Source organism: Glycine soja, chromosome 20, assembly GCF_004193775.1.
Source record: "Glycine soja cultivar W05 chromosome 20, ASM419377v2, whole genome shotgun sequence".
Lineage (NCBI taxonomy): Eukaryota > Viridiplantae > Streptophyta > Magnoliopsida > Fabales > Fabaceae > Glycine > Glycine soja.
Genome location: NC_041021.1, coordinates 50,120,730 through 50,146,990, shown reverse-complemented (window position 1 = coordinate 50,146,990; position 26,261 = coordinate 50,120,730). Strand labels below are relative to the sequence as shown.

Here is a 26,261-nt window from a genome sequence, read left to right as displayed (position 1 = left end):
AAAAAATAATAACATATGTCCAATACAATATTCAACTATCTTTACCGCTTTTCTTGTCACTACCATTGTCATCCCTCTTCCTGAGTCTCTACGTGTTTGGGTTGCACCCAACTACTAAGTCCTCTTACAATAGTTGCAAAGCTTATTGTATGAATTGACGATGACTTGTGCCATCTAGCACAACTCTGAGGTCTAGCAAGCTCTGCATAGCTTTTTATGTCATCTAGAATCGATCATGCAATAACAATTAAAGTTAGTAACTATTTTTTTAGTGACAAATTATGAAAAAAATAAAAAAAAATCCAATTTGCAATACCTAAAAAGAGTAGTCTCTACCTAGTACATAGTCTGCCAGTAGCTACCTAGACTGTAGTTGTACTCTAATGGGTGGTAAACGTACAAAATCTCATGGTTGTTGTCCTTCCTTTGACAAAATGATATAGGAATGAGAAACCTTGTAAAACCAAGGCAAATAGTTAGAGGTGCAAGTCTAAGGACCCCAAAGTGGCATAACATTGCCAAAAGGAATGATATGTTGTTGTCACTCTATCCACGCCTGATCACAAAGTTGATACATATGACAGAGAGGTGGCTAGCATGGAATTTCCTGTATATGGCCAAACTGCCTCAACACTTTCTCCGGACAATAAGGCCTCACATCAATCTCGCATCTGATGAAGCCAAAGAAAATGGTTTGTTGTGCGAAAGGCCTTATGGACACCACACGACAACATCCATTTGTAGGTCATTCAGTCTTTACATGGTCGGAAAGGCAAGCCCGGTACCTCGCAATGCCTTCCATCTGGTGGCTATTGGGTCTTCCACCACATAATCCTCTGACTCGAAGTAGTCAACACCAGGTACATGCGTAAATACCCATGATTGTAAACAATATTAATTATAATAACAAAAGGATAATTACAATACTAAAATAATTTACTTACCATGAGTAACATCATATGATCTTCACACTGCTTGCTGCCATACCTGGCTCGTATAGGAGAGATTGTTGTACAGGTACTCCAATGTAGCTACTCCCCATGCGTACTTGTGAAAAGCATCCAGGTTGTTAAAGTACTGGAGGAGAGCAACATGGACATGAGTCGAGGACTTGTTGACAAATATCGTATTATCAATCAAGTGCAAAAGATAAGTTGTGGCAACACAAACATATGAACCTGACTCAACATATTGGTGATACAAGTGTGTCAACCACGCCAACCCCATTTTGACACTTGTGTTTGTTCGTTGCAACCTTTGCATATGTTGGAATGCCTAGATGAGTCATCATTGGGATCTTCATCGCTTCTCTATCAAAGAGTGAAGGGACATGATCAATGGTCTTGCCTGTCATAGGTATGTACAACAGACAAGACACATCATCCAGAGTGATAGCCATCTCTATAACAAGTAGATGGAAGAAATACGTCTCTTGGTGTCACCTCTAAAAAAAGGCATTCACCAAGCCCCTGTTTACAGTAGGATACCACTCTATAACAAGAGTTGATAACCCCAACCAATCCACAAAGCTCTAATGTGCAGATGAGTAGGGGTGCTAACACCTAGACACTATAACTGGAAAGCTTCAGCTCTGACCGCTCCTAATGAATCCAAACATGACCAACATAGTGGGTGTTGCATGACTGAGGAAGGGATAAATCAATTGGACCTCCTCCAAATGGAGGTCTAATGATTCTATCAGCAGTTGGCCTTGATTGTGGTTATGGTTGTGGCTGTTGTTGTCGCTCATCATCATGACATGCGCGCTCTGACATAATCACTCTACAATGTCTCTTTACAACATTTCTCCCTTCTTGTGAAGAGCCTTCATGCGAGGAGGGGGGGTGGGGGGGTCGTGTCCAACAACATACGATGCCTGTTTCGTACGAGCCATTTGAAAAAAAATGAAAAAATGAGTCACTAATCGTTCATAATAAACACTTATATTTAACTAAAAAAAATTAAAAACATTATATTTGTCTAAAAGTAATAAAAAAACAACAAAACACACAACAAAATTGTGATTCTGTTGTAATGTTTTTCCTGAACCACAACGAAATCATGATTCCGTTGTGGTTTCCTAAACCAAAAAAAGGTAATGAAATCACAATTTCATTGTATTAAAATATACAATAAATTTGTGATTTTGTTACCTCAAAGGAGTTGGGAAAAGAGAGGGACAAGGGTTGAGTGTGGTTGGAAAGTGTATGAGGGTTAGGAAGAATGAAGAAGAGAAAGAGAGAAAAGGTTAAGAGGAGAAGGAAGGCGAAAAAGATAAAAGAAGTGCCAGGAATGGGGGTGGAGGGAAGAGCAAAAAGGGAGGAGTGAGACAATGAAATTTCACAATAGAGGTCGAAAACAAAAACAATATGAACCAATTGTAGTTCCTCTTAAAAATGAATCTAAAGCCCAAATTTGTATTGGTTGGACCAAGTGTGAGTGTATGCTTGTAAATAGCGAAATACTTTCCTTTCCACTTTCCAACATCTCTCTACAATCTCAAATGATAGTGACTTTTTCCCCGACCTTCTTCCAATTCAAACCAGTGGCATTTTCGCAAATGTGAGCGGATCCAGGTCTATTTCTATCCCAACTTCTGCTTCTGCTTCCACTTCCACCCTCGTATATAAACCTTTCACTTTCCACTTCCCCTATTCAAAAACTCGCAAAAGAAACCCAAAATCTCTTCGGCTCTCTCTCTTTTCCATATCCATATATATCCCCAAACCCTACCGTTAGGTTCCCCAATTCAACACCCCGTGGGCCGGTGCGCTGCTTCTTTGTTCGTACGGTTTCCGTCGATTGCCTCCGAAACGATGTCGTATCGCCCAAGCGGGAACTCCAGGACCGAGGTCCGCCGCAACCGGTACAAGGTGGCGGTGGACGCGGACGAAGGTCGGAGACGACGAGAGGACACGATGGTGGAGATCCGCAAGAACCGCAGAGAAGAGAGTTTGCAGAAGAAGAGGCGCGAAGGATTCCAACCTCAGCAGATACCTGCGTCCGTTCACTCTAGTTTGGTAGAGAAGAAGGTTAATTAACGAATCGCTTTCGTATTTGTATCACTCTGATTGTTGAATTGATTTACCTGGTTCGTTATAGGATAAATTTTCCTGAATTATAGTTATATGCGTGTGTATGTCGCTGCAGTTGGAACACCTACCATCTATGGTTACTGGTGTTTGGACTGATGATAATAACCTGCAGCTCGAGGCGACGACGCAGTTCCGGAAGCTGCTTTCGATTGGTTTGGGATCGGTCTCTCTGTGTTTAATTTGTTGTTTAGTGAATTTTAATGGTGCTTTGGTTAATTTGGTTTTTTGTGTGTATCAGAACGTAGTCCGCCGATTGAGGAGGTTATACAGACTGGTGTGGTTTCTCGCTTTGTTGAGTTTCTCATGAGGGAAGACTTTCCACAGTTGCAGGTTTGTACTTGTCTATTTTGTTTATTCAATTAGTGATTTGAATATTGCTTATGGTGATGTTGGTCTATTGAATGTTGCAGTTTGAGGCAGCCTGGGCTTTGACAAATATAGCTTCTGGGACGTCTGAAAACACCAAGGTTGTCATTGATCACGGGGCTGTCCCAATTTTCGTGAAGCTACTTGCTTCTCCTAGTGATGATGTCCGTGAACAGGTATGTTATTCATTTTTCATATATTAGCATACCTTCATCTGTCTATGAAATGCAAGAACTTTGGGATCCAGTTTTTTTTTTTTTGTGATAATGAAATTAAAAGGATTGCAAAACTTGTTTGTTCATGTTCATTTTTGGATTTGGGTATGCTTATTGTGGGTGTGATGTTGCATGTGCATGGTCGTGCATGCAAAAGAAAGGAATTTTGGAGTAGGGTGGGGTGTGGGTGGAGGAGCTGTATGCTTGTGCTGGGTGTTTGTATTTATTAACATGCATCTGACATCAGAAGGCAACAATACCTTGGTGCACTGTTCCATGCTATCATTTGTTATTAACTTAACATTTTACCCTTGATATTTTGGTACTCACAGGCAGTGTGGGCATTAGGCAATGTCGCGGGGGATTCACCTAGATGTCGTGATCTTGTTCTCAGTCATGGGGCTTTGCTTCCTTTGTTGGCACAATTAAATGAACATGCCAAGCTTTCTATGCTTAGAAATGCTACCTGGACACTTTCAAACTTCTGCAGGGGCAAGCCACAGCCTCCTTTTGATCAGGTATGAAAATATGTATTGCTTCTCCTAGTTAACCATTTCTTTTCATTTCGCTATAGTATTCTCTGTTAATATGATGGAATGCTGCAATTTTTTTTTTATTACCTTAGTTGGTGAAATACTCCTTATGAAGTAATCATAATTGAAATTTGTATTCTGTCACACATGATGAAACAGAAAGCAGTTATATATTACTCAAATTTTTTTATATGGTTTGTCTTTTGATCTAAAGAACATCATTCAGTTTTTTCTTCATTTTCTTTAAGCAAAATCTTTCTTGCTTTTCTATTGTGAAGTTGCAAAGTATGCTTTTAGGCACTGAAACTAATGTCTATGTTAGGAGAAATAAGGAAGAGAAGGGCTGTGAGGGAGGAAGTAGTGAAGGGGTATTCATTACTGGACTAAATTGATGTGTGAACCATGAGCATAACAGAATAGATAGAGGGTCCTTGCAGGGAAACAGTTAAATGACTATCAGAGGGTGTGGGGGTCATGAGAGGGAGAGGGTATTTTGGAAGTAAAGGTTGTTCTGGCTACTGGAAGAGTGTGCATTATCTTATATAATGTTTTTTCTTATTTTTTTAGTTTTTTTGGTCTTATTTCTATTTTGGTTGTATTTGGCTGTATTTTCTAGTTTATGAGAGATTTTGCTTGGTGTAAGGAGCCAGGCTACATTTTTACCTGTTGAATATACATATGCATGTATGTATGTACTTCTTGAGTAGGTCATTTCATCAAATCTTAGTCTTAAATATTGTACTTGCATATGAAAGCGATAGTATTGAAACTTGTAATAGCCACACTAGTAAATCCTGGGCTCATAGCACCAATGAAAAAAATAACTTGTAGGGTTACCCGTTGGCTTAGTCATTGGTCTTTCCAGTATTTGTTTTCTTGTATGTGTCCTGCTTTTACTGATTGATTTCTGCTATTATTTTCTATTTCACAGTTCATACATTATACTGTTTTTTTTTCCTTCAGGTTAAACCTGCACTTCCTGCTCTTGCCCGTCTTATCCATTCAAACGATGAAGAAGTATTGACTGATGCATGTTGGGCACTGTCATATCTTTCTGATGGCACAAATGATAAAATTCAAGCTGTAATTGAAGCTGGTGTTTGTCCCCGACTTGTTGAGCTGCTGCTGTGAGTACTCTGCTTCTCGAATATGGCTATGCAAAAATATATGCTCCCATGTGTCATTTTAATGCCAAATACTAAATGTCCTACTCTTATTCAGGCACCCATCCCCTTCAGTGCTAATTCCTGCTCTTCGAACTGTTGGAAATATTGTCACTGGAGATGATATGCAGACTCAGGTATTTAGTTTAGAAATGTCTCTTATGGTTGTTATGTACAGTAATGTTACTTTTCCTTTCTACATTACAGAATAAGGAAAACAGTGATAGCATGACTATTAATTGCAAGTTGCAATATTCTTTTCTATTTTCCTTTTGTTTTACACATGAACAATCCTTCAGAATAATGTCTCCATTTTTCTTTTTACTGTTGGAGTCTTGTTCTCATTGATGTCCAGCGCATATATTGTGATTTTTTATTTTTGTTTATCATCTATTTTTTTTTTGTCATCTGATATATTGATCAATTTATGTTTGCTTTTAAGGTTACTAGATTTTTGTTGGTTTGTTGTTCCCCTTTCCCTCCAGACAAACATTACATCAAACTCTAATGCTATTGCTTATATGCCAATCCTTTCTTTTGACTGTATTGGTGCTGTATAGATAATGGATTTTCACTGGGGTGAGATAATAGATGATTCTGATCTGTAGTTTGTTTCTTAAGACCCCATTGTCAAGTGCAATTTAATAGGTTACTCTGAGATTACCTATTCATGTTTCTATTTTGGAAATGATGTGTCTGGTATCAAAATATGCTTTCTATGATTTATTTTTTTTAAGTTTCTGGTTGCTTTAACCTAGTGTTTTGCCCCATAGGTTATCATCAATCACCAGGCTCTTCCTTGCCTTCTTAATCTGTTGACCAATAATTATAAAAAAAGCATCAAGAAGGAAGCTTGTTGGACCATATCCAATATCACAGCTGGTAATAAACAGCAGATTCAGGTATAGTTACTTGTTCATTTTATGGTAATTAAGGCTTGATTTTCACTTTTAAAGTTCTTATTGCAATAATATTTTCTTCAATTCCTGATAATAAACAGGCTGTGATTGAGGCTAATCTAATTGCTCCTTTGGTCAATCTGCTTCAAAATGCTGAGTTTGATATCAAGAAAGAAGCTGCTTGGGCTATCTCAAATGCTACATCCGGTGGTTCTCATGAACAAATCAAGTATGGGGAAGCACTTGTTTTTAATATTCTCAAAGAGGTTAATATGATCTCATAATTTTTTTCCTTGCAAGATATGAATTATTTCCCCCTGGTTTGCAGGTTCCTAGTAAGCCAAGGGTGTATTAAGCCCTTGTGTGATCTTCTCATCTGTCCTGATCCTAGAATTGTTACAGTTTGTCTGGAAGGCCTTGAAAACATCTTGAAGGTGGGAGAAGCTGATAAAAACATAGGAAATACTGGTGATGTGAATCTATATGCCCAAATGATTGATGAAGCTGAGGGATTGGAGAAAATTGAGAACCTCCAGAGTCATGACAACACAGAGATTTACGAAAAGGCGGTCAAGATTCTTGAGACATACTGGTTGGAGGAGGAAGATGAGACTATGCCTCCAGGGGATGCTTCTCAGTCAGGGTTCAACTTTGGTAGCAGTGACGCTCCTGCTGTGCCGTCCGGTGGATTCAACTTTAATTAGAAGATATTCATGCTCTACTGGGGTAACATTATATCTTTGGCTTTGTTCTAGGTTCTCTGTAAAAGTTTAATGGAATTAATCAATTATGTTTTGGCAGTCTGCATATGTTCTATGTTTCCTTCAATTGTTCAATGATTATTCAGAATTTCTTCAATTGCAGGAGTTTTGGTTGGTCTATCTGTGAAGTCCTCCTTTATGACACGACAGCAGTTGGGGGACAAGTCAACGTCTTGTCATTGTCCTAATGTCCTTGGGTTGTACGAGGTCCAGCAAGTAAATACATGGTTGCTGGACTGCCTTGGGTTTTTGCAATGCCTGATATTTCATATCTCATGGTGTAAAATGCTTTGTGGCTATATTTTTTTGCCACCGTAGAGAATACTAGAGTCTTCTTTCTGCCAAGTGATCATTTCATAGAATTAATGAATGCTCAGTCTCGTGATTTTTTTTTCCTTTGTTATATATGTCCTAGATTGGAGTAAAAAGTTACGATTGTTGGTTTTTTTGGCAAATGCCAAATGCTACTGCCTATCCATTAGTTACAAGGAACGTTTTGGAGTCTTTCTTTTATCCTCTTCCTTTGTAAGCTTTTTTAGTTGACGTTTACCCCAAAGTTCCATTTTTCATCACGTTATGTAGGCCCCGGTACATTTACATTATTTATTTAGTACTTCAACTTGGGACTATGTTTTCAAAAGAAAACATGCTGCAATTATTGTGTAGTCTCAAAAGATATATTTATTCTCGGGGCTATTATCCGTTCCATGCTAGTTATATGCACTCGCCTGATTTTTTCTCACAAATCCTTGATTTACGTTTGCACTGACCTTATACCTGATGTTGCTGGGAGGGAAAACGCGAGATGGATTCCAACTGTTAAAATCTCGTTGATGATGGCTTTAACCCCATTTTTGGTATGGTGGATAGAAATAATAGGATGTTTGGGAGAGGAGAAATAAGGTGAAAATAATTTTAAAAATGGTGGAAGAACCTGTTGCACTATATTTTTTAACCTATTTTTACTTGTCTCTTTCTCGTCAATGAAACATTTAATTTTCACTTTACTTGTTCTTATTATTTACCTTCAATTTCAGTTAGAATCTAGATGCAGAGGAGAATGTGATGTAGAATAAGAAAAATAATCTGTATTATTTGCTTCATAGTTTTTGGTGGTGTGATGTCTCGTTTGATCTGTTATCATTTATTTATTTTGTTGGAGGAGAATGTGATGTAGAATAAGAAAAATAATCTTTAAAATCTTTTTGTTTGTAATGATAATTTTAAAAATATTTTGAATTTTCCTGTAATTTTTGGTAGTGCCAAAATAAATTGAAGGAATTACAACAGTTTATTGGACATTTATTTGGAAAGAAATATAAACAATAATTTAAATAAAAATGTGATTTTTTATGATATCAAAAATTAAAAAAAGATAGGTATTTTTAATAAATAATTATAAGTAAAGAAATTAAAGAGATGAAATAAATATTTTTACAAGTTAGAATTAGTTTATTTATCTTAACTACTCTCTCAATTAGCTTTTTAAAACTATAGGTTAATAATAAATTATGTGAGTAATTTGATTTTCTTTTCTTACAAGTATTAGCTAAGTCTTTATTATATTTTGGTTAGGCAGAAATTGGTAATTAACTATCAATAAAAATTGAGAAGTGTTAGGAACATATTTTTAGGCACATTTTTTTAACATATTTTTTTTATTGGTTGAAATTTTTGTAATATATATTAATTATAAAAGACTTCATGTAGACAAAAAGTTAATACATGAATAAGTAAATATATCATGATGTAGTCACCCAGTTGGTTAGATCTGGTTGCCATTGGCCATTGCTGTTTGTAATTTATATGGAGTAGGGAGTTTGTTGGATGAGCACCAAGTAACAGATTTTCAAGGATGTGAGGATGGATTGATAGAAATATCAAATATGATCAATGAGGACTGTTGGCAGAGATAAAATCTATGACTGAACACATATATGTTGTCTAAATACCACATTAAGTTATGTCTCTGACTCATGACCTATATATATCCGGTCAATAATTGTTGTTAATGGAATCAATGTCACTATGTATTTACTGTACTGAAATTAGAAAAGATTCTATCAAGAAACGGGCTGATAAAGACTATTATTTTAAAGAAAATTTCAACAATTCTAGTACGGCGCTTGAATTTTCTTATCCTTCCATAATTTCTCAATCGGACTCATTCATGGTTGCATGACGAAATAGTAACAATGCTTCCCTGATGAAAGAGTGGAAGAAACCGACCAATCTATTGGTTTTAAACGTTCTGTGTCATGTTAGCCTCTAAGTTGCTTATTTACCACCATGTTCCCAACATTATTAATTTTGTTCTCTCCTAAACTTATTCTAGGATGGAAGACCTGATTCCCATACTTTTGCAGTACATTAAAAGCCGTGAGAAACATGGAGGATATGTGTTATTGGTTGATCACATTGCTCGCACTTTTGATGCACCTTTCCTCATCCATGAGTTCATCCGTTGTTCCACTGAGCTTCCTTTGGGACGTGAACTGATCAAGTCTAGTGGTATTCTTCTTCTCTCTTATTCCTCAAACACAAACACTTGCTGCTTAGTTTGAAAATCTTATCTCCGCATATGTTTGCATATAGGAACAAACCTTTCTTCAGCATCTCTTGTTGCTCTTCAGGAGTTCTACGAAGTTAAAGTGGATGGATCAGCTCACAGAGCCAGGGTAGATGTGAACTCATTGACCCAGATACTTCCAATGTTGACCCCTGATCTGAAGCTGACCTCGTCAGAAAATCATTAAACATATGGGATTTGATGAACGCTAAGACAACCAAGAAAAAGAATTCCCACTAGTAACCAAATATCGGTGTTGAAATGCTGGATAGATAGATGTAGTGTAGGGGCCTAGGGGGCTTAAACAGTTAAACTGCATAGGGAAATGGTGATTAAAAGGCTGACATTGTGTAAATTGTTAATTTATATCTATTATCTGTCAATTTATGATTATCGTTTACCAAAACCAAAATTCAAAGCTAAAGCTTTATTAAAAACTAAATTTGCAAAACGGGTGCTAACCAACTGAGCTACGAAATCTCTTTGCATTAAGAAAGTGGAGATAATAATATGAAAAGTTGAAGCTTTTTGTAATGGAAAAATAAATTTGTTTTGGTTAAAAGTTAAACTCAATGCTAATGGAATGTGTACTCCTCAGAATCATATACATAATGTCACAAATTTCATTAAATGTAATCTCAACTAAATATACACGTATCAGTTGAATCAAATATTAGCTATCATTTACTATAAATGGTCGGATCAATTAAATTTATGCACGCACTTCCACCCTGTACTACTTTTAGTTTTCATCAATGAATCCAGAATTCACATAAATCAAGGAAAAGAAAATGTATGAAAAGAAACTAAGCACCCAGGTTTCATCAATCAATAAATTCAGAATTCTTTCATCAATCAAAGAAAAGAAAATGTATGAAAAGGAACTAAAGCACCCGGTTCTGCAGGCAAACAATGCTTACGTAGAGGTTCATACAAACACTATACATTTTCTGACCTTATGTATCCTTTCCTACTATACCACACCAACCCTCTAAAGTTCTTGTGCCTCTAACACACCTACTCCACCCTACCTCCCCAATTGCAAAAAAAAAAAAAAAAAAATGCGAAAATCAATGTGGTCTCTACATACTACCAAAAAAATATGGTTTGTCTCCTCCAAAACCGCTTGGTCTTCTCCAAGACAAGCTGTGTTACTATCCAACCGAGTAGGCAAGGGATATTGGTGTCAAATGAAAGGTCACACCAACGAGAGGTGGCCAAATATTAAAAATATATCAAATATCACCATCGATCACAAAATAATTTCCTTAATGATTAAGAGAACCAACATGACGAAGCACATGATGAGAAGCACAGTAGCACACATTACCATGCCTCCCTTTTTCTGAGTTCTCTCTGCCTGCACTTCCCATAAACCAAATAATTATCATAGGGGAAATGAAATAACGAGTGTAAGATAGAAGGGAAGAGGGAAGCTAGTAACACTGCGAAATTAAAATAGTAGACAAGGAACTAAAGTAGGACCTTCTGCAGCTGTTTAAGGCCATCCTCAACTGTGGTTGCAACATTCTGAATGTTGTAATCTATTCTATCAACGATGGTTCCCTATATATAGAGGATGTTAATGGTTAAAAGAGTGTGGAATAAAGAAAATTGTCAACTTCCTCACAGGAGGGTATCTGCTGACCTGGTCTATGACTAGTACTGATAAATCCTTCATAATCTGAGCAAGCTCGTTCACAGATTCCACAACCTATAAAAGCAAACAAAAAAGTTCTAAGTCCATCAAGAACACCACATAAGGTCAAAATAAGTCATTAACAGCAGGGCATAAATCCAACTTTTGCTTACCTGTTGGATCTCTTTTTCTCTTTCTACTGTGAACGCTTCACTATTTTTTAGCTTGGCCATTTGATGCTCATTAAATACCTACTTATAAATAATTTGATAGCATCAGCAATCAACTGACATATATCCAACTACAACAAGGGTATGACCACATCAATAATAGAATTTGTCAACTAATCTTCGAGCAAATAGATAGCTAATAAACAGGGTAAGGATAAAAATATAGGCCCACCTACTCCGTACTCAAGAAACAAAGTGAACAAAAAAAAAGAAGAAATACCATATTATCCAAGTCATCATCTTCATATCTGGATTTACTTCCATTTAACATCTCTAGATCAACTCCATCTTGACCCTGCGATATAATAAAATGATAATCAAAAGCTTTAAACAAAATCCATCAGTTATTAAGTAATATGTACAGCATGATAATTGAGATGATCTCCATATAAGAGACAGAGCAAGGGAATAAGGTAAGGCGGTACAATTTCCTTCAGCAACATATTCCTTATAAGCAAAAGAGCACGTATACTTCCTCACTTGTTGTTAGCTGATGAACAGGAACATCAAGAGATCATTTGGCCACAGCAAAGCCTTATCCCACTAAGTGAGGTTGGCTACATGGATCATACGACACCATTCAACTCAATTAAAGACCAAAAATTCAAGGATATTATTTACCATGAGATCATTTGGCCACGACAGAGAGAAAAAATATTGATGACGTGAGAGAAGCGGTCTTTATACAGTACTCTAGATGAGAATTGAGGATAGAATTTAATGAGCTAACGTCAATAACATTTATTTGCATGGTTGTGTTATTTTCTGGTTTATTAAATTTTCAATATAAATAAACTACACCAGTTAAAAAATAAACGCCCAGGAAAAAATTTAGAAACTTCATTTTCTTTGTTAGTAAAGGAAGAAAGGTAAAACAAAAAGCTTTTCTCTTTTTTCTCTCACCTCTTTTTGCTGTCTAAGGCGCTTTAAATAAGTTGATTGTTTCTTGCGGAGCTCAACAGAGAGGTTCTGAAGGTCAGTAGCAAGAGAGCGCTGCATGCAGTACAAAAAATAAGAAAATGTTCAACAAGTTACAAGTAGCAAGTTTATTGAATAAGACGGGAAAAAAATGAAACATTAGTTCAGACATAAAGATTAAACAGTTGAAATTCAAGCCACCATCATAGACTCAAATTCATGCATAAATGAGCCTATCATCTTTCTGGCTAAGAAAGAAAGGAAATGGTTGAGGCATTTTGGAATAATTAATAAATGTTCATGACTAGTGTCTGTTGCCCCGATCATGCAAGTCAAAGTAAGATATTTGGATTAATTTAATCAAACACTAAAACTTTAGGATGCCTTGATGAGTACTTTACAAACATTAAGACATATGGAGAAGGGTGGAGAGAACATAGACTAAATAAAAGTATATGGTCCTAAGCCTTTTTGTCATCCCCTCCTTGCCAAGTGCTCTTTATAAGACCTGTAGATTCTATCTGTAGCATACTTGACAGCCAGAATAATGTCAACTAAACTGGGAATGATTATCTGTTAGCTTACAGTTGGCATATGATAATTTTAATTTTGGCTGAGATTGTATATAGGAACATGCTATAGTTCACTGTGCAGCACTAAGCAATAGGATACCGTGTAAATTTTTCAGTTGATGTGTTGTTTTAAGTGCAGTCCTTGGGAATAAATTTTTTGGTGTTATTGGAGAATATTGGTCAACCCTTTTCACCTTTGAGCAATTTCTCATGACAATTTTTGGTTGGTAAAAGAAAAGGAGGATAAAATTTTGTGATGATGTGATTATTTGGTTGAAAGCAAAATGCATGCATCTTTAATGGCATCTGCATGCCCATGTATATGTTATTGATGGGATTGTGATTGTTACTAAGGTTTCTGTCTGCACATCCTTAAGGGTGTTCATAAACCCGTTGATTTATGGTATGTTCACACCAGGCAGTAATTTAAATGGAATTTCCATATGTGAAAAATAGAAAGGCTGGAAATTTGTTGCACTATTTAGTCTTATATCTCCCACTGCCCCCACTCGTCATAATTTCTTTCTCATTTCTCCTATGATAAAAGCAATTTTCATATATCGTATCCAATACAATGATATGAGTATTCCAAAAATATATAGGATATGCTAAATGTAATATATACATAGATATATATAAAATCTTCTAAAGAAAAAATAAATATATAATTGCAATTCCAAAAATCAAAACTAAAGGGTGCTTCTTGGACATTACTAAAGAATAGAAATTATAAATCATTGTCATCATTAATCACTATCTATTCCTTACAAACAAGAATAGTGTCAATCTCATTCCCTCTTGAGCATCAGCCACAAAGAGGATGAAGTATGGGCCAGGTACCCAAGTATGAGGGATACTGGATATGTATTAGATACAATACTTTAAGTAAGTGAAAGCATTGGTGCTTCATAGTTTTATCTGATACACTTCCTTTCCGTACCCCTCAAAAATAAAAGCAGTATTTAAGAGTCATCCTTGGTTCATGAAGAGCCCAACAGATTTCAAGTTGAATAAAACGCATTCATTATTATGGGGAATAGGCAAAAACCTATCCTCTATCTCATCAGCATCATGTGAGAGTTCTGCAATGGTACCTGCACATTTTTCCTGACATTGGAATCCTCAGAAGGCCCAGTAGCAGAAAGTCTCCGCAGTCTCTTCTCGGACTTCTTTATTAAGTCAGTTATCTCATGTGTTAGAGTTTCAATAGCTCGTTGGTCTTCCTTACCATCTCCAAATGATGGCATCAAAGCCTTTGAATGAGCCTTAGCCAACTCTGCCATTTTTGTGCGTGCACGTTGCACATTTGCTGATATTTCTTCTGATAAATCCACCCACGCCGGAGGTAGCCCCACTGTAATTGCATTTGGACCCCTACTGTATCCATTAAAACAATGAATAACTCGCCATTTCCAAGTCTCGCAGAAAAAATACACGCGTGTGAAAAATAAAAGACAAAGAAGTGAACAATTTCAGAAGGAAAAACATCCATTTCTACTGTAATTAATCCACAACACTCATTCTCGATAATGCCACATCACATGTATCCTTTACTAATACTATTCTTGATTCCTTCCAGGTATGACTTCATGATTCGAGTGACGAACTTCAAGAGCAAATGTGAGCACTTCTAGTCCTATATATATAATTCCTCCAAGTATTCATGAATTGCTGAAATGAAGTCAATAAAAATAGCTACGGATCTATGAAAGTTAAAGCTATTCGGGCAATTGATCAACGATAACAATTAACATCGATATTTAAGATCTGTGATGTGATGAAGCGCACCTGGAATTGCCGGGATCCTCGGTACTTAGCGGTGCGTAAGAGCGATTGGGATTGAGAAACGAGGTGGTGGCCAATTCGATGACGGGGCCACCGCCGGCGCCGGAAGCGGTGAATGGCGGCGAGGAGATGGAGGGAACCCGAACACTCTTCAACGCATCTCTGTGCTTTCTGAAAAGCAGAGTGCGATTTCTCGTCGCCATTCAGATCCCAAAAGAATCAAAATGAATGCTTCGTCGTTTCGTAACAGTCAAACCAGAAACAAAGATCGATTGATCGTCTCTCACGTGATCCAACTTCACCAACAAATCGCCAATCACGTGCCATCAAAGTTCTTCAATATACACACAATGGCATTTAGGCTTAAATACAACTTTCACCTATATAATTTCAAGCATATTGGTTACGGGTGTTACAAGGATATTTATTAATAAATTAAAAAATATATTTATTGTGTAAATTATAAAAGAAGATAAAAAAATCATCGATAGTGTAATTTTTTGTCTTTCAAAAATATTTTTATTTTAAATTTCTCAACTTATGTTCTTAGAATACTAGTTAATATTTGTCTAATTTTTATTTTAAATTAATGCCTAAAATTTATCAACTATTAACTAGTTTTGTGTTCAAAATTTATTATTTTCTTTGTTTAAAAAATAAGTGTCGCAATTGATAAAAATTTTTGTCTCAAAATAAGTGTCATATTTAATTTTTTATATAATATTAATTGCTTTTATCTACTAATATTTTTAATAAGTATCACTTTAGATTTTTAGTGTAATATTAATATTAACGTTAATTTTATAAAATTATTATTCTTTTTCATCTATTATTAGTTTTTCCTTATCTATTTAAAATAACCTAAGACATCATTTATTTTAGGATGAGGGAGTAAAATTTATTGACTTTAGTTATCTTTTACACATGTAACTAATTAATAATGACAAAAATAGTAATCTCTCCATTATAGCTTTATGACGTTTTAGATAGAAAAATTATTTTAAAATATGCTATTTTATAAAATTAATTTTATATTAAATATTTTATTCCAAAATTACTCAATCAATACTTTGGTGAGAATAGTGGATAGGAAAAGTAAATGAGACATTAATTAGAAAGATAAAAAGTATATGAGGGAGTCACCAAATGTTTTATTTAAAATCCAAAAAATTAATTACATTTCTTAATATATGTGTCACAATCTTAAACATCATATAATATGGAAAGGAGGAGGTAATACCTCCGATCCTAGTATTCCCTTAGCTCCAAAATAATAATAATCTTATTGTTTAATACAAATCAAGAAAAAAAAAGTAGTTTACAAAATTAATCTTACATAATCATCAATTCATTTTTAGATTTTGTAGTTCATCATTAATGCATGAGTGATATAAGCAAAAAAAAAATTAATGCTACATTGAAAAACTAAAATAAATATTATATTAGGACAAATAATTTTTTACACAATAATTACAATAGAAAGGAGAAAGTACAAAAAGAAACACAGGATAAATAATTAGTAGCAATAAAAATGGTAGTCACGAATATCATAAATGCAAAATTTATTAAAAAAATTTCCTTAAGTTTAAATATCATAAGTGGTAGTCATTTAATGTAAGTATCCACAATCTAACAAGTGAATATAAATAAATATCTAATAAATAAAGTTAACAATAAATTAAAGAAGTAAAATAAATTTATAATTAATTTTTGACTCAAGTATATGAAAATAAAATAAAAAATTATCATATATGATGAACTTAAATGAAATAAATCTTACTAATTTTATATTATTTAATAATATTATTCTTAAAATATATTTAATTTAATTGTGATGTGTATTTATCGATAAATTTATTAATTTTATGATAATTATTTTAAAAATTATATTAATAACGAATTATGATTAAATTATAATCACTTTTATACTTGTATTGCATGACTATTAAACTGTATCTCACATATTAAATTTGTTATTAAATATAATTTTAATTATAATATAAAAATTATATATTTAAAATACACGTTTTCATAGATGCCGATCGAGGTAACAACAACTAACAATGCATGTCGTTTTTGGACAATTAGCTATTCAGTCTTCTGTTGCTCCGATTAACCAGTATTGGTGTTGAGGGTACAAGAGTGAGAAAAAAATAAGGAAAAGAAAAGTATAAGATGTACTACTACCTACGAAGTAAGAAAACCTCGTTATTACTTATAAGTTAGTAATAAATTATAACTTGTTATTGTATAAATAAACAAAAAAGTTACAGAATATTAAAAGTAGCTCCTTCTAACAAAAATAAAAAAAAAATTGCTATTATGAATTACGACTTATGGTTGGTGTTGGTGTAACTTTTCTATGCGTTGATGAATGCTAACAATACTTGGATTTATGGTTTTATTCTTATTATACAAGTGCGATTATTTGTATTATTTAAAGCAAGACAAAAAGAAAATGGAATATAACGAATGTAACTGATTTCGTTTTTAATTAAAAATATATAATAAAGCTTAAGCTTTTTTTTAATTAATTAATAAAAAGACAACTTTATTGTATTTGACTCTCTTACCTTAATTTAACCGCACTGAGCATTGAGACAAGCCGAAGAATCTTGAACTGTAGAGAGATTTTAGTGCTGACGTGGCAAATGGAAGAAAAAAGAAAAAAGGGATATAAATGAAAGGAGGAAAATGCTCTCTGCTCCTTCTGTCCTCCCCCTCAGCGGCATCGTTGTTTCGTTCCTTCACATCTTTCCCTCACTCTCTCTCTCTCTCTTTCTGTCTCTCATCCAAAACCCTATTCGATATCACAATCGGAGGAGCATACTCAAACAGAGACCATCCATGGACGGTGATTCCTCTTGGAGTGCTCGTCTCTCTTCCGCTTCCAGGCGCTACCAATCCGCTCTTCAATCTCGATCAGGTTCGCCTTCTTTACTTTTCCCCAATTCAATTCATTTTTCTCCTCTTCTTCGTTTTCTCCTTCTCCTATTCAGGATGAGGTCTCTGTGACCAAAAAATTACAACTTGCGAGGGTGCGGGGGTTGGATTTTATGTTTCGATGTCTTAAAAGGGGGTAAAATAAGGGACATAACGTGAAATTTTTTATTTTCCGGAAAATTGTTCAGCTGATGGTTATTATTATTGTTTCTGTTGTTGTTGATGATGATTTTTATGGTTATTTGATGTGTTTGGATTATTTATACCGGGCATGGAAATGGGAATTTTATGAAATCAGAAGCATAATTATAATGATATTCCCTAAAAAGCGTAGCTCAAACTGCTTTTTGGTGCCTCGTTTTCTATGGCACGGGTTTATTAATTAATATTGTGATAGCAATCATAATTGGGATTTTTGATGTGAAGATCTTGATTAGCTATGTACCTGGGTTTAGAATTTATCATTGTGATTTTAAATTGTGTGGATTTGCTGAAGAGGGACCAAAAGGGATTGTTCTGGTTCTGATGTTTGTTTATTTTCGATTATCTAATATTCATTTTTGTGAATGTAGACATGTTCATGGGTTTTGATGAAAATGATGGGGACGATGATATAAGGGAGGAGTTTCTCTGCCCATTTTGTTCTGAGTATTTTGATATCGTTGGATTATGCTGCCACATTGACGAAGAGCATCCAATGGAGGCAAGAAATGGGGTATGACTACTTTCTTTTACCTCTCTACCATTTTCATGCATTTTTGAGGTTTTCTGATCTTTTCTGTCTGATTGATGCACCAATAGTGCATAGCCTTAAAGTTTTTGTTCATTTCTACATACCTTTCCCCTCTATTTCATATGGGTAGAGTCAAATATTTTTGAGAATAACATTATGATGTTCATATTGGAAAAAAAGTGATTCATTTTTTTCATAATTAAGTAAATCAATGGTTTTCTGATTGTTGCATTTCTGTTTGCAGGTATGTCCTGTTTGTGCGTTGAGGGTGGGGGTTGATATGGTAGCACATATAACCCTACAACATGGGAGTATATTTAAGATATCCTTTTTTTTAGAAGTTAAATTTGGTTGTGCCAATTCTTAAATGGTTATTAGCAGTTTAGCACAACTTTTTACTTAATTGCAGGTTAACTGAGCATTTATTGAGTTTTCTTTTATTATATTATTATATTATGGGACATGTTACTGTTGCCAAAATATATACTTTAAAAAAGGATAATCAAAATAAAATTGAAAACAACACAAAAAATTTACATTTAAACTCAATTGGTTGAATTTCTTAACCAGTGAATACATGCAGCGCAAGAGGAAATCACGGAAAGGTGGATCTTATTCAACACTATCTTTATTGAGGAAGGAACTGCGAGAAGGAAATTTACAATCCCTTTTTGGCGGATCTTCATGTATAGTGTCCTCATCCAATGCAGATCCACTGTTGTCATCATTTATATTGCCTTTAGCGAATGAACATGCCAGCTCTCAGCCTCACTTACACACTGAGACAAGATCATCTAAAAAATGCTCAGATGAGACTGTATCAACAAGGTATTTCTCTTTCAGTTTTCTATTTCTTTTGAAAAAATCCACTTCTTCTCCAGAGTGTGTTTGGATGAGAAAATTTAAAATTCTGAGCAATTTTAAATTCTAAGAATTTTAAATATTTCAATTGAAACTCTTTTATTTTCAAAATTGTGTTTGGATAAAAAAAATTAAAACTATGAGGGTGAAAGAAAATGAATGCAAAAAGAAGAGAAGATATGGTTAGTGTGCTTCCAAAGAAAAGAATACTGATGCGACATGGAAAGTCGCAGGAGAATCAGGACACGACGGCGTATACCATCACACTCGACCATAACATTCAGTCAACGGTGCAAGGCATGATCTAGGCCCTTCGCGCCGGCGAGCACCTCTGCTGCGTGATGGATAGTGGCGGCTGCTCCCCTGACTGGCGGATGCAGTTCTACGTGTCCCCCTACGCCCACACTCGATCAATGCTTGATGAGCTCAGACGATGTTTCTTGAAGAAAAGTGTTCGAGAATAGGATTTCGGGAACTTTCAGGTGGAAGAGAGGATGAAGGTTATAAAGGAAATATGCGAACATTTTAGAAGATTCTTCTATCAAGAAAAGAATTTCGATTTCTCACTTTTAGAAGGAAATTGAATTTTCACATTTTTAGATGTTTAAAATTTTGTTTTAAAATTTAAAAAATTTAAATTCTTTTAAAAAAACATCCAAACAATGAATTTTAAATTACAGAAATTTAAATTTTCTGATAAATTACTTTCCTAGGTTAAAATTCTCTATCCAAACGTAATCTCATGGAATTCTGCTCGATTCTGTGCAAGTATTCCTGTTTGGGTTGGTGCCCTACACTTCCCATCTATTGTTTTTCATGCAATAGTACCTTGGATAGTTTATACTTTATACTTATATTATAAGTTTAGAAATTGTTTGTTAATATTGTAAAATATTTTATAAGATTGTATTCACTTAGATGATTTTCTTCCTTCTTGTCCACCTCTCCCATTAGTGCCAACCATGTGATGCTGGCATGCTTTATTTGTTTGGATTTATTTATTATTTATAGCTTCATTCCTATTCAATTGAACACACTATTTGCTTTCTCTTAATCTTTTTTTTTTTCCATATTATTTTCTCATGTTTCTATAACCTGTCACCTTCCCAATCAATCTAGTGCTCTGTTGCAAAACAATGCTTGCTAAGGGCATAATATGCTAACAATAATACATCAAGTAGCACGGGTTTGATTGTCTTACTAGCATCTCCTAGTTTCTAATGTGTCTACTATTTTCTGTAGAAATGTGGAGACATCAACCTTGTCAGTTAAGGATAAGGAGGAGAAGGCAAAAAGATGCGAGTTTGTTCAAGGGCTGTTGCTGTCCACCATACTTGATGATAATTTATGAAGGAAATTCATGGAGGTGGCTGCTTCTGTAGTGGGCTAATTCACACGCGATACCTGCTATGTATGATTTGCCTGATGAAATTGTTTATGTATTTGATCAGAGTGGAATAATAAGTAGTAGAAAATGAATGTAATTTATGTTATATGTGAACTGATGCTTTTAGTTCAAGAGTTTCATCATCTCCTTTAATCTCAGATCATAAAGCTTAAATGGAAAAAAAAATCCTTTCCTAACCCGTATTCCCATTATGCTTGGAACTTTTTCTAGTTCTTTTTGGGTGATTCTTCGAAGTCACAAGAAACAGCAGTGTACCTCAACTTCGCACATACCGCAGGCAAATGTGCCAGCAGTATCATGTGTTTCCTTTCTATCAAACAAAATATTTAAAGATAAGAATTTCACTCTGAATATAATGACCGGCACGAAATCTGTGCGCCGCTGGTATAATGATAAAAAATAAAATAAAAATAGGAACTAACGCGTATGTATGGGTAGTATTTTTTCCTGTGGGGGTGACATGAAAGCCGTTATATATATTTGGACAGTCGAGACCAACGAAGAGGTTTCTGCCAGTGTGTAAAAACTGTCTGACCAGAATTAGTTTCTTTTAGCTATGATATACGATTTTGAAATTATAAGGTGCATGTTAAATAATTTTTGATATCGGGTATTCCACCTATCATAGAGGTTGTTTCCTCTTAACCTTCAAATACAGTTAGTTATGGTTCTCTGTAGGGAGAAGCAAATTCTTGTGCGTAATCAATTGTAGTATATTTATTTTGATTGTAACAACAATTGGTACTGCTGGTACCAATTATATATAAATTATTTTTAGCCGATAAATAAAAAGAGTTAGTTATGGTCCTCACTTAGTTAAATAAGCAGACGGAATGTGAATAGGCGACGAATTACAAATAACTTTTAACAAGATTCAAAATTTAAAAACATAATATAGCTTATTCCGTATTTTTGTTCAACCAAACACGCCTAAATGATTTTCATTTTAAAAGTCTTTCACATTACCATTTTTCATTCAACCAAGCAATACTCTGAAGCGTATATTGTTCACCAGTTTCTGTATCAATTAAACAAATAAAATGTTAGAAGCAACAGCCTTTCTGTTCAGATGTAGTGAATCATATTCATATGGTATGTATAAACAAGTAAATGAAATGTTCCTTGTCTTTCTGAACTAACAAAAAAGGTGTCTTTGGACACATAACAATGATTTTATGCCTAAAGACCTAATCGTAACCACTGTGACGAAATTCTTGTGTCCAAAATCCTCTTCACCACATCTCCTACAAAGGAATCAAAGCAAGATGAGCAGCAACCTTTAATTAGACTCGTTTGCCCACCAGCCATTAGCTCCATATGGGAACAGGCAGATGGAGGAGGCACAGTGCAAACTTCACTCTTCATGTGCTCAAGATCACAAGCTGCTAGTATGGTGTGCATAGAACTCCTTGCAATATCCTTGATAGTATTGTGGCCTGAAAAAAAAAAGGCATTATGAATTTTTTATGACTGCAGTATAATATAATAAGCAAAAAAACACTTCAATGGAACCATGATGCAATTTCACTGTTATTAGATATCATGTTGGAAAATTATTCCAATGCTTAATTAAAAAACGATTAACGCACAGGTACCTCTATGAAGGTTCTCTTCACAGACAAGAAAGCCTGTCCTCAATTTTTGTAATGATCCGGGCCTTGTGGTTTCAAGTCATGTACCGTGTCTCTAAAGGTGGGGGAAGGCCCCACTTTATGTGTTTTGAGTCCCAAATGTTGCAAAAATCCCTCCCTCCCCATATGATGAATGAGAAAAAAGTGGTAGAAAAAAAAAATCTGTAACTGAGAGAAGAAAAGCAATACTTTACCTAAATCAATATTTTGAGACAAGCTCTTCAAGTGGCTTTTAACCATTGACTGCAACTGCTCCTTTGCAAAGTGAAAGTTACTCTCTTCTCTGACAGCAGGGGATAAGCCACCATCAGGAACAATGTTTGATCTACTGAACTGATGAACTTGTTCACAATCTGGTACTGGGGGTGTCCCCATAAGTCCAGACCATAATGCCCCATTCTGCATTAATGGGGAGGAATTGTTGCATAATCTCTCATCAAAAAATGTGTGGTATGATGTTCCCACATCCTGTGTCCTTGCATGCAGAGTGGTGGTTCCCCTACTTTGATCAAAGTGAGAGCTATATAAGTTACTAGTTGAACTGGTAGCAGAAATACCATTGGTTCTGCCAGGTGTAGAGGCCATCCTATCTATTGAAAGTAGTTGTTGAATCTGACGGTGTATCCAGCGTCTCTCTGATAAAGTTGGTGCCCCTCCAGATACAGGAGAGGCTCCTTCAGCACTTCTGCCACTAAATCTAGAAGATGGAAGATGCCCAAAACCTTGATTAAAAGCAGCACGGGGTGACGAAATCAAGTTGAGGTCTATACTTTCTCGTACATGTAGAACAGGGGGTGGTCTAACAGGATGGCTCTGGACAGATACCCTTGGATCAGCCACACCTTCTTGAACTTGGGAGCTTGAAGATCCCAAAGCAACTGGTCTACATCCATCACAATACCAGTTACCTTCAGGTACTTCCCGCCCCAAACCAACACAATATGTGTGTGCAGGGGAATCACAGATATCACAGAGTAGCATGAGGCCATCATCTCCACCTTGATGACACTCTGAACAAATAACATATTCATATGGATCAATATAGCTCCTTAGTTCTTCTTCAGAGGGCTGATAAACCTGCACATGAAATCAAAATGTATACATTAGGAGCAATAAATAGAAGAAAATGCAAAAGCTGAGGAAAAATTCAAATACCTGGTCACGTTCAGGGACTTGTATCACCACTTCTCTTAAATCAATCCCCGTCGTTGACCGTGCAGGCTTGCTGATTGTTTTGAATCTCTGTTTACACAAAGGGCAGCGAGATTCCACCTTTGCCCACTCCATAATGCAAGCAAAACAAAAGAAGTGAGTGCAACAATTTAGTACTCCCCTTACTCTTCTTTTATCTTCTTCAGATAGACAAATTCCACATGTTTGCTTTCCCTTACTTTTTAAATCCTCCACCTTTTCCTTACCCTTTCTTCCCAGAGGTTCTTCTATCTTTTCCTTACCCTTCCGAGCTGGAGGCTTCCGCTGCGGATGTTGATACTCATGGACTCCAACCTCTTCATTATTTATTAGATGGGATGAACTCCTCAAGTTATTTCTCAAATTTCCACACAATCTCTTGGCTTCTCTCACCTGTTCTCTCTCTTCTTCAGATATGGTAAACTCAAAATCAGATGATCCAGAAGATGCATAATCTGAATCTGAAAGAAGCACCCTTCTCCTCTTCTGGGCCTGCTTTCTCCTAGTCGTTGTCCCTATGGTTGTGCCATTATCTATAAAATCATCTTCACATTTTTGTTTCTTCCTTAACCTCCCATTCTTTCTTCTTTTGTTTCTCAAGGGCTTCTTTGATGCTATAGAACTCCGCCTTTTCCGACCCCTAGTAGAAACCACAGAGGCCCTTTTCTTCTGCAAAACCTCCTTCTCCATTTTCACGCCATCGTTTTTCTTCTTTCTCCCCCCCATTTCTTCTTCCTCATCTGAATAATCTTCTTCCTCTGGCAAAAATTCATCATCCTCATCATCATATTCAAAATCTTCATCCTCTCCATCTCTATCTCCCTCTGGTTCTTCTTCCTCATCTCCACTTCTCTCCACCTTCTCTTCCTCCTCATCCTCCACCACTTGTTTCTCCTCTTCCTCCTCCTCCTCTTCTTCCAAATGTTCTGCACGTATTTTCCTTCCCCTCTTTGGGGAGATTTTACCTGCACGTTTTTTCTTACTACATACACCATTTTTGGCCTTTGACCTATTGAAATTCCTCACTTCTTGAATTTCCTCCTCCTCCTCCTCTTCAAACTCTTCCTCTACCTCTTCCTCTTCTTCTTCTTCTTCATATGTAATCCTTCCCCTCTTGTATGAGTTTTTAATGCCATTTTTCCACCGACCAGCAATGCCCTTTTCTGACTTGGATCTATTTAAACTCCTCACTCTTCGAAATTCCTCCTCCTCTTCTTCCATTAAACTATCAAAACCCTCCTCTGATGCGCATCCATCTAAGGAGGAGCAGTAATAGTCGGATGCCTCTCTACCTTCATCTGAAACCACATAGTCTTCATCCGAATCATCAGAAACTCCCTCCTTCGACCGAACCCTTTTTCTGAAATTGCGTTTGCCACTAAACCTTCCTCCCCTAACCATCTGCTCTCACACACAAACAGATAACAAAAAGAACGCAATGTATTAGAACCTCATTCAAGTCAAGGGCCAAAAAAAATTAAAACCTTCACAAACAACAAAATCATGTGTGTGTGTGTGTGTGAGTGTGTATATATATATATATAAATTACGTGATTCTTCAACACAGGTTTCCCCTTTTGAACTCAACCCTAAATGGGGTATTTAGATTATTGCAAACAGGTAGGGAAATAGCAGCAGCATTCATAAATTACCCCCACCACGGATCTGATTCACCAAAAACATAAAAGGGACGAAATTAACTACAGAGATCCCACAATCTGTTTCCTCATAAAGTGACCAGGATTGAGGCAGACACGCAAAAAAGTACCGATCAATAGCAACATGGAAAAAATAATCAATAATTTTAAGGCATCATTTACCTTCAGCAGGTAGAGAGAAAAAACCTTCACCGCAGAAGAGTAAAATTAAGGAGAGACAAAAGGGAAAGAAAATCACATGAATCAAACCCACAGCAATAATTGAAAAGATAAAGACCCAATTAGATATATTTATTGAAATTGAAACGCGAGAAGGTATAGAGTTGAAGTGGAATCTTCTAAAGAGAGAGAGAGAAAAAAAAACTACTAGGGGCAAATAGAGAAAGGGACGGAGAAGATAAGGATTGAGTTACCTGCGAGAGGAGGAACAAAGATTAATTTGCTTCTCGAATTCCAGATTATGTTTCTTTCCGAAACTGAGGTTTTTGCCTTGTTTTTGTTTCTTAGCTTTTCCCCTTTTTTTTTAATTTAAAATTGCCAAATAATATTTTATTATTTTATTTTTGCATTGAGATACAGTAGTATTTTTCATTTGTAAGAACGTCCAAATGGCCTCCGCATCTCTGCGACCTGGTGGAGGTTTCGATTCAAATTACCAAAATACCATTCTAACTCGTTTTACGTCATCATTAATACTTTTTTCCCTCCCTTTTCATACGCTAAAATTGAAAATTATTAATCAGATTATGTAACCGGGTAGTGTTAGTTATTTCTCAAAATAAAAAAGATTAAAAAAATTAATTAAAATGAACCATTTATCATCTAATCATAAATTGTATATAGATTTTTTTTATTTTTTTATAATAATTATCTTTAAAATTATATTCAAAGATAATTTTTGATTAATTAAAGATATAAAATCTTTTATTACTAATAATAAATCATTAGGATTCTGCTCTCTTTTTTTCTTCTTAACGAACTAGGATTCTGTTAATTTATACCGGAGATCTTAGATATAAATTTTATTAGTGATACTATCACATACCGAAAGTAATAATAATAAATTATAAAGAGAAAAGTTATGGCAAATT

The 26,261-nt window shown here is 35.3% G+C and overlaps 5 protein-coding genes across 8 annotated transcripts; 3 read left to right on the top strand and 2 right to left on the bottom strand.

Moving 5' to 3' along the window:
- Positions 1-2,637: 2,637 nt before the first annotated feature.
- LOC114403121 (importin subunit alpha-2-like) lies at positions 2,638-7,604 on the top strand. 2 transcript variants are annotated; one of them, XM_028365882.1, is made up of 11 exons: positions 2,638-3,032; positions 3,151-3,247; positions 3,334-3,425; positions 3,506-3,637; positions 4,009-4,194; positions 5,173-5,336; positions 5,431-5,509; positions 6,146-6,274; positions 6,373-6,500; positions 6,600-6,997; positions 7,119-7,604. In XM_028365882.1, exons 1-10 carry the CDS (start codon positions 2,817-2,819, stop codon positions 6,973-6,975), a joined length of 1,599 nt encoding a protein of 532 aa, XP_028221683.1. In that variant the 5' UTR covers positions 2,638-2,816; the 3' UTR covers positions 6,976-6,997; positions 7,119-7,604. The 2 variants fall into 2 exon arrangements, with proteins under 2 accessions (XP_028221683.1, XP_028221682.1); XM_028365881.1 differs by having other exon boundaries at positions 2,639-3,032; positions 7,136-7,604.
- A 1,764-nt stretch (positions 7,605-9,368) lies between these two features.
- Positions 9,369-9,788, top strand: LOC114402211 (exonuclease DPD1, chloroplastic/mitochondrial-like). Its single transcript, XM_028364705.1, has 2 exons — positions 9,369-9,543; positions 9,628-9,788. The coding sequence occupies exons 1-2, from the start codon at positions 9,369-9,371 to the stop codon at positions 9,786-9,788; spliced, it is 336 nt and encodes a 111-aa protein (XP_028220506.1).
- Positions 9,789-10,397: 609 nt separating this feature from the next.
- Positions 10,398-15,079, bottom strand: LOC114401510 (syntaxin-43-like). Of its 2 annotated transcripts, none has more exons than XM_028364029.1 (8): positions 14,749-15,079; positions 14,055-14,337; positions 12,374-12,463; positions 11,691-11,765; positions 11,414-11,491; positions 11,250-11,315; positions 11,087-11,167; positions 10,398-10,961 (listed from the first exon to the last, which is right to left on the bottom strand). In XM_028364029.1, the coding sequence occupies exons 1-8, from the start codon at positions 14,946-14,948 to the stop codon at positions 10,854-10,856; spliced, it is 981 nt and encodes a 326-aa protein (XP_028219830.1). In that variant the 5' UTR covers positions 14,949-15,079; the 3' UTR covers positions 10,398-10,853. The 2 variants fall into 2 exon arrangements, with proteins under 2 accessions (XP_028219830.1, XP_028219831.1); XM_028364030.1 differs by having other exon boundaries at positions 14,055-14,334.
- A 2,361-nt stretch (positions 15,080-17,440) lies between these two features.
- LOC114403476 (protein DEHYDRATION-INDUCED 19 homolog 3-like) lies at positions 17,441-20,866 on the top strand. The gene is made up of 5 exons (XM_028366478.1): positions 17,441-17,671; positions 18,261-18,403; positions 18,666-18,743; positions 18,999-19,249; positions 20,525-20,866. Exons 1-5 carry the CDS (start codon positions 17,593-17,595, stop codon positions 20,631-20,633), a joined length of 660 nt encoding a protein of 219 aa, XP_028222279.1. The 5' UTR covers positions 17,441-17,592; the 3' UTR covers positions 20,634-20,866.
- Positions 20,867-21,665: 799 nt separating this feature from the next.
- LOC114403475 lies at positions 21,666-25,703 on the bottom strand. 2 transcript variants are annotated; one of them, XM_028366476.1, is made up of 4 exons: positions 25,584-25,703; positions 23,477-24,913; positions 22,516-23,398; positions 21,666-22,126 (listed from the first exon to the last, which is right to left on the bottom strand). In XM_028366476.1, exons 2-4 carry the CDS (start codon positions 24,911-24,913, stop codon positions 21,870-21,872), a joined length of 2,577 nt encoding a protein of 858 aa, XP_028222277.1. In that variant the 5' UTR covers positions 25,584-25,703; the 3' UTR covers positions 21,666-21,869. The 2 variants fall into 2 exon arrangements, with proteins under 2 accessions (XP_028222277.1, XP_028222278.1); XM_028366477.1 differs by lacking the exon at positions 25,584-25,703 and adding an exon at positions 25,333-25,530.
- Between the last annotated feature and the right edge of the window lie 558 nt (positions 25,704-26,261).

What these genes read in the sequence shown, in the direction of transcription:
- LOC114402211 (XM_028364705.1), top strand. Translation starts at nt 9,369, where the DNA reads ATGGAAGACCTGATTCCCATACTTTTGCAGTACATTAAAAGCCGTGAG. An exon ending in TGAACTGATCAAGTCTAGTG is followed by an intron (nt 9,544 to 9,627) that starts GTATTCTTCTTC and finishes GTTTGCATATAG; the next exon opens with GAACAAACCTTTCTTCAGCA.
- LOC114403475 (XM_028366476.1), bottom strand. Translation starts at nt 24,913, where the DNA reads ATGGTTAGGGGAGGAAGGTTTAGTGGCAAACGCAATTTCAGAAAAAGG. An exon ending in AAGTCCCTGAACGTGACCAG is followed by an intron (nt 23,399 to 23,476) that starts GTATTTGAATTT and finishes TTTCATGTGCAG; the next exon opens with GTTTATCAGCCCTCTGAAGA. An exon ending in GTCTCAAAATATTGATTTAG is followed by an intron (nt 22,127 to 22,515) that starts GTAAAGTATTGC and finishes TTTTTTTTTCAG; the next exon opens with GCCACAATACTATCAAGGAT.
- LOC114403121 (XM_028365882.1), top strand. Translation starts at nt 2,817, where the DNA reads ATGTCGTATCGCCCAAGCGGGAACTCCAGGACCGAGGTCCGCCGCAAC. An exon ending in CTAGTTTGGTAGAGAAGAAG is followed by an intron (nt 3,033 to 3,150) that starts GTTAATTAACGA and finishes ATGTCGCTGCAG; the next exon opens with TTGGAACACCTACCATCTAT. An exon ending in GGTTCTCATGAACAAATCAA is followed by an intron (nt 6,501 to 6,599) that starts GTATGGGGAAGC and finishes CCTGGTTTGCAG; the next exon opens with GTTCCTAGTAAGCCAAGGGT.
- LOC114403476 (XM_028366478.1), top strand. Translation starts at nt 17,593, where the DNA reads ATGGACGGTGATTCCTCTTGGAGTGCTCGTCTCTCTTCCGCTTCCAGG. An exon ending in AACATGGGAGTATATTTAAG is followed by an intron (nt 18,744 to 18,998) that starts ATATCCTTTTTT and finishes ACCAGTGAATAC; the next exon opens with ATGCAGCGCAAGAGGAAATC. An exon ending in GATGAGACTGTATCAACAAG is followed by an intron (nt 19,250 to 20,524) that starts GTATTTCTCTTT and finishes TATTTTCTGTAG; the next exon opens with AAATGTGGAGACATCAACCT.
- LOC114401510 (XM_028364029.1), bottom strand. Translation starts at nt 14,948, where the DNA reads ATGGCGACGAGAAATCGCACTCTGCTTTTCAGAAAGCACAGAGATGCG. An exon ending in ATGTCAGGAAAAATGTGCAG is followed by an intron (nt 12,464 to 14,054) that starts GTACCATTGCAG and finishes TACTGCATGCAG; the next exon opens with CGCTCTCTTGCTACTGACCT. An exon ending in CAGTACTAGTCATAGACCAG is followed by an intron (nt 11,168 to 11,249) that starts GTCAGCAGATAC and finishes CTCTATATATAG; the next exon opens with GGAACCATCGTTGATAGAAT.